The 10799-nt window shown below is 41.2% G+C and overlaps 1 protein-coding gene across 1 annotated transcript in view; it reads right to left on the bottom strand.

Moving 5' to 3' along the window:
- Positions 1 to 202: 202 nt before the first annotated feature.
- LOC115647565 (maestro heat-like repeat-containing protein family member 7) overlaps positions 203 to 10799 on the bottom strand; it is a 47544-nt gene continuing 36947 nt past the window's right edge. The window contains exons 21-24 of the mRNA XM_030554279.1: positions 9713 to 9815; positions 8634 to 8699; positions 2263 to 2610; positions 203 to 1028 (exon numbers count right to left, since the gene is read on the bottom strand). Of these exons, the coding sequence (XP_030410139.1) occupies positions 2288 to 2610; positions 8634 to 8699; positions 9713 to 9815 (492 nt within the window). The 3' untranslated portion in view covers positions 203 to 1028; positions 2263 to 2287. The remainder of the gene's footprint in view (positions 1029 to 2262; positions 2611 to 8633; positions 8700 to 9712; positions 9816 to 10799) is intronic.

Raw genomic sequence — 10799 nt, 5'->3', positions numbered from 1 at the left:
TTCCTCCCTTGGTATCCTGCTGTTAATTGATTTATCTCATTAGACTGACCTCACACTGGGTAAAGCAGCTCCCATCCTTTCATGTATTTATACCTGCTCCTGTATTTTTCACTCCATATATCTGATGAAATGGGTTCAAGCCCACGAAAGCTTATGCCGAAATAAATTTGTTAGTCTCTAAGGCACCACAAGGACTCCTCATTGTTTTTTATAGTTAGGGATGACACCCACCAGTGCTACTGTGATTCCACGACTTGATTTTATTTACACAAAAGTTAGACTGGTGCCAAGGCAAGGTCCTGTGCTGGGAATGGTGATCAGGGTGATTACAGACAAATGCACTGTAATGATCATTTTGGGCACTCATGTTTGCTAACAGGGTGGTGATCACTCAAGAAAAATAGCATCAACATTTATTTAAAAACCCCACAACCGTTAATGAACACTAGCAAACAAAGCAAAATCAGAGGGAGGGGAAATTAACTCTATTGCTATTAGCCAGGAGGAAGCAGGGACACAACCAGACTATAGTTCTGGCACATGTGTTGGGAGGAGGGTGTAGCTTGCAGGACGTCACTGAAGTGGTAACTGCTACAGTAAAGCTGATGGTAGATAATCTCTGGCTATGTGGTAGGCAGATGCTAGGACAGTATGGAAACCTTCTGTCATGTAGAGAATAACCATGGCCTGATTTTGCAGTTCCCTTTTGTGCTGTATGCACTCTCCCTCCCACCCCAGCTCTGACCCTCTCCATCTGCAGCTTTGTGCTCCAAAGAAATGGTTTGAGGCTGTCACTTTCCTTGTCCCATGTGTCTGTTCCTGCTTCTCTCTCCTGCATCTTCTGTCTCCTTCATGTCCATCAGACCTGAACACTTCATGTCCCCCTGCCAAATCTCCTGATCTCTTCCTTCCTCAGTTAGTTCAGCTGCTCTGGGTGACTCTGCTTTTTCACTCTTTTAGCAGCTACTGGAGGGTTTGAAGACCAATCAGCATAGTCAATTTCTGTTTTTTATGTGCAGCTGCAGCACCTGCGAGGTAAGGAAAGTAGCATGGATTAGTAAGAATAGTTACTGCAATGTCGCGTGCACATCCCCACTGCTTGCTACCAATATGGAAGGTGTAAAAGGGAAGTGCCACCATCATTTCTACTTTGGTTCCAGAATAGCAATCAAAAATACAATGTAATTTTTCCTGATTTTCCTTCCTTTTCTTCGGTGTAAATTCTTTAATTCATTCCAAAGAGTGAACCACATAAAAGATCAAAATCCAGACCAGGAACACAAGGCATCTTGGTAAAAGCACCTTTTAAAAATAACTGAACATTTTTACATTTTTAGGAAGGGAGGAGGGATATATTTTCCAGGTCACAGACACGAAGTATGGCCAGAGCCGCTGTGCAGAGAAGCCTGTAGATGCAACATGGTGGTGTGTAACCACCACTTCTGTTAGTAATCAGATTCTTTCAGCACTCAAGCCCCGGCTGAACTGGGGCAAAAGGAACTAGCATGGGACCAGGAAGCAGATGAACTTGCACTTCTGTATGCACAGACTGCACTATCACCACCTATTGGCAATAAATAAGAAGTGGAGATTATAAAATCTCAAAATGTGAATACAAAAAACCAGATTGACAGATGCTAAGACTTTAATGGCAGGCACTGTATTTTCGGGGGGCGGGAACTGAGACAGAATTCTGTTTGTAAACAAATATCCAATAATTGAAAATAACCTCATCTTTATCATAGGACAACCATTTCAAAGTTAGGAAATTTGGACTAAGTTCCACACACAAAAAAACCCCCTTAACTTTGCTCCTTTATCCCTGTTCATAAGTGTGCTAGTGGGATATCCGTATATTGAAACTTCAGAGTTTCAAATTAACAAATGTTCTAAATCACTGATTATGAACAAAAACCTAAAGATACTCTTACAGGTATATTGCCTCCCTTCTCTCCTCCATGATAAATAAGTAACATCCTCACTTGGTTTGGTCAACGGGGTTCTCTGAGGTCTATGGCGTACATGACTACAGTGAACTAGATAAACGTATGTATCTGATATATTGGGAGAATGTGATCTTGAACACATTCCAGGAGGGTGAATAGGAAGATACAAAGGGATTTCTTGTCTCAGGTTCAATAATTCTAACCCATCAGATGTAGGCTGGGGAGTGGCAGTCTCCCATTCAAGTTCACATGACCTCTCTCAGTATGACATTCAACAGAATCAATAATTACTGGAATGTGAGAGGGTAGAAAATACCTTTGAGGAAGGTATTTCCACAACGTTAGAGTCTTTTCCTTTTCAGATTCCTCGTGAGCTTCCATAGCTTCTGTTTCATGCTCTTTTCCCCTTCTTCTTGGTCTGCTGTTGAGGTATCTTCAGGGACGGTCTTGCCTCTCAATTGCTTTGAGCTGGACTTGAACTTTAATGGGATTTCTCTGTCTTTAAAAATCTTCATCTTTCTTTGAACAGGCAGAGAGCAGAAAAACCTCCTCAATCCAGAAAGAGGCTCTGCTTCAGGCAAACAAGCTGTCTCAATATTTGTTATGGTGTCTAAAGCTGTAATGCAGACTGAGGCTACAGGGTCACATTTGAGATCATCAAGAGCTGAAACCAAGAAGAAATGAAAGTCAAGGCACACATTATTAATGAGATGACATTTCATTAGGCTCCATTATCTTATGCCATTTTCCTGGACCCCACGCCATATCCCAACATCAGAAGCAGAGAATATATATTATTTCTAATCTGCCCTATGTGCCAGGATGAGGATTTAACCTTCCTCACCCCTCATCACCACCTTCAGGCCAAAGCATTCAGTCATCACATTAGTTAGATGCCATAGATTGAGAACTATCTAATTCAGGGGCAGGCAACCTTTGGCATGGGAGCTGATTTTCAGTGCCACTCACAGTGCCTGGGTCCTGGCCACCAGTCTGGGGGGCTCTGCATTTTATTTAATTTTAAATTAAGCTTCTTAAACATTTTAAAAGCCTTATTTACTTTACATACAACAATAGTTTAGTTATATATTATAGACTTATAGAAAGAGACCTTCTAAAAAGGTTAAAATGTATTACTGGCACGCGGAACCTTAAATTAGAGTGAATAAATAAAGACTTGGCACACCACTTCCGAAAGGTTGCTGACCCCTGATCTAGTTCAATTTGTGAAGTCCTCATTTCTCCTTTGTAAATGGGAAAGCTGGAACACACTCACAACTGGGAACTCTCCTTCTATCAGAAGAGGGGTTAGGAATTGTAAAGGGATGTAACTAGAAATAACGGGATGACATTAAGCATAAAAGATGTAGATCAAATGTGAAAAAAAATGACAAATAGTGAAGTCTTTCAAACTGTAGCATAGTCTCGAAGAAAAAGGGGCTGGATGCCTTATAACTTGACTGATGTTGACCACATTACTACACAAAGCAGTGTAGGGTACATTCCTGAAATAGCGCTTTTTTCCCCCATTTCTAATTTATTTTATAAGCCTCATTTGAATCTATTTTAAATAAGAATAAAGACTGCAGTGCTGAGGATTGGGACTGGTCTATAAAGGCTTTCATTTTCAAATCATTGCTTCGAATTCTACTGGATAGCTATGTGAAATGAGTTAAGAATACAAAAGGCGTTGTAGTGCAATAGTCTAGTATCCTATCATGGCAGTGGCTGGTACTTGATGCTTCAGAGGAAAGCAAATAAAAACTCAATATGCCTTTAAGCTAAGTATGTAATACCATATCATAAGGAACATAATATTATGAGCCTAATTTTGATCTCAGTTACACTCGTTTTACATCAGTGTGACACTACTGGGCTACATCACTGGCCCTTCTTTGCCAGCCCGCTGGGGCAAAGGGGCCATAGAGCTGTTTTAATTGGTCTCCTGAGCACTTCCCCAGTGGAAGGAGTATTCCCAAGAAAGGCAGAGCCAGTAGTGGCACGGTGCTATCCTCACCCCTCAGCAATGGGGCCTGACCAAGGGAAATCGCACATGACATAAAGGCTATTGCCCAGGGGAGCTGGATGCAACTTAGAGCAGTCCTGAGACTATACAAGAGCAGCCCAAGGATTAGGGAGCAGCAGAGGTGATATAAATCACCCCCTGCTCTGCCTCCAGACCTGTGCCAAGTGCAACTCAGCCAGATGGCCAAATATTGCTCACTGACTTTAATAAAGGTTCTCCTATTTTATACCTGTCAGTGGGAGCAGAATTAGGTCCCTTATATTTATATAATGGGCTTTCATCCTGAAGGATCTTTAAGCACTTTGTACACTTAAAAATTCAAATACAAACTATACACAAGGATTCCTTCAAGTGCACAATCCTGCTACACACATTTCAGGACACAAAGTGAAGAAAACTTTTATCCTTCTGCAGCTCCAGGAGGGATTTAGATATGCAGAATGTAGTTGCTCCCACTGAAATTTGGCCAGGACAAGAAAATTCAAATAATCTTATTAAGGGCATCTTCAATAATCAGAAAAGACTGAGATCTCAGCTTTGGGTAGTGCCTGCAGCAGCATGCTGCCTCCTAGAAACATGGTCTGGCATCAACTTAGAACTCATTCAGAAGGAAGAGTGCAGCTCACTGAATCATAATTTTCAGAGTAGTAGCTGTGTTAGTCTGTATCCGCAAAAATAACAGGAATACTTGTGGCACCTTAGAGACGAACAAATTTATTTGAGCATAAGCTTTTGTGGGCTACAGCTCACTTCATCGGATGCATGTAATGGAAAATACAGTAGGAAGATATATATATACACACACACATACACACAGAGGGAACATGAAACAATGGGTGTTATCATACACATTATAAGGAAAGTGATCAGTTAAGGTGAGCTGTTGTCAGCAGGAGAGAAAAATAACTTTACACAAAACTATTTTCCCATGCTTATCTCCCTCCCGCCCGCCCCACCCACACACACAGTTCCTTATATCTCCTTGTCAAGTGCTGGAAATGGGCCATTTTCATTACCACTACAAACAGTTGTTTTTCTCTCCTGCTGACAACAGCTCACCTTAACTGATCACTCTCCTTATAATGTGTATGGTAACACCCATTGTTTCATGTTCCGTGTGTGTGTATCTATATATCTTCCTTCTGCATTTTCCACTACATGCATCTGATGAAGTGAGCTGTAGCCCACGAAAGCTTATGCTACAATAAATTTGGTAGTCTCTAAGGTGCCACAAGCACTCCTGTTCTTTTTGTGAATCACAATTGCTATCTCACACACTGGATCTACGCTGTTGCTTGGAGATTTCCCATCCAAACGTGTAACCAGCCCAACCCAACATTGCTTGGTTTTGATGAAAGCGAAGGAGATAACAAACCAAGGTAAAACATCCAAATATGGTCAATTGTACACTGCAGAGCCAAGAAAATAAATTAGCTTTCCACCACCTCAAGATAAATAAAGTTATCTTTATTAGGAAGTGCTAAAAAGCTACTGTGCAATTTATCCCAGCACTTTGAGTCTTCACTGAGCTGTTCATAATGACATCTCGGTCTCCTTCCTGAGGGACACGACCAGTTCATAGCCCCTCAACGTGCCCACTTTTATCTACATTGAATTTTCTCCCTCATCATGTTGCCCAATTTTCTAGTCTTATAAAATTCCTCTTCATTCTTCCAAGTCTTGATTAATCTAAATGACTGAGTCATCAGCAAATTTCACCACCTCACTAGTCATCCCATCTTCCAGGAGGATATTAAACATATTGAACACAGGTCCTATTACTGATCCTTGAGAGACTGCAACATGCTTTTTGTGTTGCTTTCTGTCTTTTAACAAGTTATTAATATATGCCAAAAATGTATTTCTCGCTCTCTGGTTACTAAGTTTCCTTAACCGTCTTTTGTCAGGGACTTTATCAAAAGCCTTTTGAAAAGCTAAACTTATTTATTTCCTCATTTATCCATTACTTTCTTAACTCTTTCAAATAACTCTTGTCTTAGAAAGGCAGCATTTACTATGACAAACTATGCTACCATTACTGATCCTGGATTATCTGGACATCACTCCTCTAAGTGCTTTATAAATGTAACCATTTTCTGATCTATTTTTTCCAGGCACTGAAGTAAGTTGTCAATAAATTCTTAGAATTTCCCTTAACACCATTAAAAAAATTGGTACAAGGTTGGCAATCCTTCAGTCCTCCAGGGATGAAATTCTTTCTAATGATATATTACATATTTTTGTTGAACTCTTGCATAAGACCCATACATTTCTGGTGATTTATTGCAAAAAATATAGGAATTATTTATAATAAAAATATTGCCATCTTAGTCCAGTAACTTATTAGACAGATTTCAAACACACAAAGTGCACCCTTCTAGACAGCTGCAGCAAAGATGCCACAAAAAGCCCAAACTCCAGTCTCAGCCCTTGACGATGTCAGTCCCAGTCCAGGTTGAAGCACATTGGTGAGGCAATAGGGGTGGGCAGGGGGTAATATGCATGGTCACTACTCATGCTGTACCTATTCTGCAGATTAATAGGAAGATTTCAACTCTCTGGGTTGGTCAATGTCAGCTTGGAATTTTTCAACACTAAAGTAATTGAAAAATACATTAAAACCCACAAATTCATTAAAGGAGCGTAAGAATGTAAACCCGTCTAACCAACCCACCTGTCCCACCAGCTTTTTCACAGAAGGGACAGAGGCAGAAGAAAAGATCAAGAAGTCTGACTTGCATCACATGCTGCTGCAGGGTCCCCTGGACAGGAAGGAGATTGAGGCCTCAGAAAGCAAACAAAAAGCAAGGCCTTTAGACAATATAGATGCCAGGGACTCTGCCAGAGAAGTTGGCCCACTCTGTGGTACTTCCCTGCTTCTTTGTCTTCCCTATTAATACGGCTTTGGCAAAAGCTGTGGTTTCCCTCCTTGCACAAAGCTTCCTTCTGGGAGAGGATGGCGGGAGAGTTAATGCTGCTTGGATATGTCATATAAAGATGCCATGGAGAGTAGCTGCTTCTCCTGGCTCCCTTCCAACCCCAGCAGGTTCCTTCCTGATCAATGGAGCACACCACCATAGAGCAGCAACACAATGGCTGCCACAGGCTTGAGCAAAAGACAGAAGCATGCTGCTTAGCAACTCCTCCAGTTCTGTGCTTACTGCCTCTACTTTTTGCCATTGGAAATGCAGAGGCACTTCAGACCCAAAGGCAGGGAATTGGAAGGTAAGGAGTGAAATTCTGTTGCCATTGACTTCAGTAGGGGCAAGATTTCACCCAAGACTCTGATGGTTATGCCCATGTTGCACACATTAAGATATACATTTAACTCACAATTGAAATACATATAGCAATGGGAGGATCCAGGATCAACTTTTTTTTTCTTTTTATGTCCATAATTTTGTTATCCCTGATTTCACACCAGTTTTACCGGAAATCCTGTTTTCAGCGAGAGATTTCCAATTTCCCACCTGCAAAGAAACCCTGTCCATGCTAGCCCCATTGTAAGGGAAAACATGCAGTTCCCTCAGTCCTCTAATGTAAACAAGTAGAGGATAGTCCTTCTAAGACTGTAAACTTTTCAGTGCACGGACTGGACTTTATTTTGTGTTTATACAGAACTTAGCCCTTCATCCTTATAAGAACTTTTGGCTGTTACTGTAATACAAATAATAAACAGTGATACTTCTTTAGTTTCCATTAAAATCTTAGCACATGTCCACTGAGCATGCTCTGATGCTATTTTTCACTTTAGTTTAATTATTTTCTCCAAAACTTATTTTAACTCATGCAAAACTAGCTGTGCAAAGATTTAAAATTTAGCTGTTAGGCATTATTGATGAATAAAAAGTTAGCTTTCTTTTAATTCAAAAGTAGCAAAAGGGATTTTCCTCAGCATTTTCAGAAATTCACCTATGGGTTGAGACTAAACATGGAAAGTTAAAGTCTTCTTGAGATTTTTTTCAGAAGGTTATGAGCTGAGCTGAGAAAATGATTGATTTGTGATCCTTTTTATTTTCTGTAAACCAGGGATGATCATTTTTCTCACAAAGCAAAAGACTCACAAATATTTGTGAAAATAAGCAACCATAGGAAGGTCCACACCACAAGCATTTGCATGAACAACCTTTGATTTCCCACTCCTGTTTACAGAAGTTTCATTCTTCCATTCAGGAAGATGTGATTTGTGTGAGCAACCACTTACCACAAAAATAGCAAATAATGAATAGCAAATTTTTAAATAAAACAAGCAGAACAGATCAATGATAACTCATAGGCTGAATGAGGTTTGTATGAACAGTACTGTTTGCATTTTTGGAATAATGAACAAAATCTGTAGAAAATTGAAGTCTGCTCACAAATAATTTGCAAGCAAACTAAAGGGCAACAATTACTGAATAAATTATTCATTACAAATATTGCAGTTTGCCCTCCAAATAATATATGAGAACAGGTGTAACAAGTATCTATAATGGCACTCTCTCTGTTTATAGCCTTAATTATTATTTTAAAATGTAATTGGTACTGTTTCCATTTCTATAAACTCCTCCTGAATTACTGTCCAGAGGACAGGTGGGTAGGGGAGGCAGAGGCCACCTGATAACATAAATGAAGAAGCATTATAGATTGCAAAAGAACCTGGATCACAAGCAATTTCTTACCATTGAGCAGTAGCATCATATCATCTCTGTCAACTTGAATTAAGTTCAAATTCTGTAGTGTGAACTCTGGATATGCAATACAAACAAAAATCAGGTACTTTACATAACTTCTAAAGTTTCACTCCTCTCAAATGAAAGAGGTAGGAAGATGCTTTCTTGGGAAATCTGACAAATCCTCCAAGTCCCAAGTTTCCTAAGAAGTTCCCAATAGACCAAATTCTAAAGGAGGCTAGAGGCCAGGCCCTCAGGGAGTGTAAAATGATTTTAGTGGAGCTGCACCCATTTACAACATCTGAGGATATGATCTCTACAGAAATTCCCATGGGACCAGCTGAAGAAGAGCAAAGGTAGGGCAATTCCTCTAGAACAGCAGTTCTCAATGCTCAGCCCAATTAGCACCCAACTGCTGCCCAGCTGTGTGCTAAAAAAAATTCAAAATTTGCCATTCTGGTCTGGCAGGGAGCAGGGCTGGCTGAAGGGGAGACAGCCTCTTGCAGCCTACACCAGCGCTCCTGCCAGCAGGGGACTGGTAAGTGCCACAGTGGGGTAGGGGGTGGGAGAGTGGGTAGGAGTTTTTTGGCAGAGGGAGCACTCTGGGAACTAGGGGTTTGCCCCAGGTTTTAGATGGGGCTCCACTCCAGACCCCCTTCTCGGGTCCTGGCTGCCAGCCCATCCAGGCACTCTGCTCTTGGCCAGTGCTGGGGGTTCCAGCTGCTGCCCGGCTCCCCACTGCAGCATGGGGTCCAGCTCTGGCTCCCTACTGCATCCCGGCCCACACTGGGTGCTGAGCATAGGGGACTGTGGGCAGTTTTAGGGTAGGGGCATTGTGGTTTTCAACTTGTAGCCCACAATGATAAATGGGTTGAGAACCACTGCTCTAGAAGGAAGAAAATAGAGAGATTCTCTGGGGTAACAGGATGCAGAGGACTAAGGGGTTAGGACATCAATTGCCCCATTTTTTGTACAAAACCCTGGGGTTTGATTCAGGTCAGTAACTTAGGAGCTAAGGATGCAGTTCTCACAGCTAGAGGTAACAGAGCAGAATGATGAAAAAAATGGGTTTGAGCCATTGTGTTTACCTATAAACCTGGCTGCTGCCTCTCGTAAAAGGGGCTGAGGGTTCTTTAGGTAGGCTATGCTCTTAAGTAAGAAGTCCCCCACCATTCTCCTGCATTTCCTCACCTAGAAAACAACAAGAAATACACCATAGTAAAGACTCTCCTTCCGACTTGGGCCAGTCATGTGGGAGAGCACGGAGCTCACCACTGTCCCTGGGTCAAAGGACACCTTCACACAGCTTGGATTCAAGTGCAGAGAGATTCCATTAATCACCTCTGATTGGGGGACTATTTTAATGATGCTTTCAAGGCTCTGACATCCTGACCTTGATGGTATGAAATCTGGTACTGACCAGCAGGCACTGAGGCTAGGAATGTCCCTACAGTAAAATAAGCGTTTAGAGTCAAAGAGACATCCTTTAAAAACTGGAAGTCGAATCTTAGTGAGGTAAAAGAAAGGAGCATAAAGTCTGGCAAAAGTTAAAGTATGGTTGGGCAGGCCAAAAAAGAATTTGAAGCACAATTAGCAAAGACACAAAAACTAACAGGTAATTTTTAAAAAGTGCATCAAAAGCAGAAAGCCTGCCAAATAATCAATGGGGCCACTGGAGGAGAGGTGCTAAAGGAGCAGTCAAGGAAGACAAATCAGTTGCGGAAAAGCTAAATAAATTCTTTGCATCAGTCTTCACTGCAGAGCATGAGGTGGAGATTCTCACACCTGAGACATTCTTTTAGATGACAAACCTGAGGAACTGTCCCAGATTGAGGTGTCAGTATAGGTGGTTTTAGAACAAATTGATAAATTAAACAGTAATAAGTCACCAGGATCAGATGGCATTCACCCAAGAGTTCTGAAGGAACTCAAATATAAAATTGCAGAACTACTAACTGTGGTACGTAATCTAATCACTGAAATCAGCCTCGGTACCAGATGACTGGATGATAGCTAATGTGTGGCCAATTTTTGAAAAAGGCTCCAGCACCAATCCTGGCAATTATATGCAGTAAGGCTAACTTCAATACCAGCTAAACTGGTTGAAACCATAGCAAAGAACAGAATTATCAGACACACAGATAAACACAGAATGTTGGGGAAGAGTCAACATAG

This window comes from Gopherus evgoodei, chromosome 3 (assembly GCF_007399415.2).
Source record: "Gopherus evgoodei ecotype Sinaloan lineage chromosome 3, rGopEvg1_v1.p, whole genome shotgun sequence".
Lineage (NCBI taxonomy): Eukaryota > Metazoa > Chordata > Testudines > Testudinidae > Gopherus > Gopherus evgoodei.
Note: the sequence above shows the minus strand (reverse complement) of the source record. Positions and strands in the feature narration are given on the sequence as shown.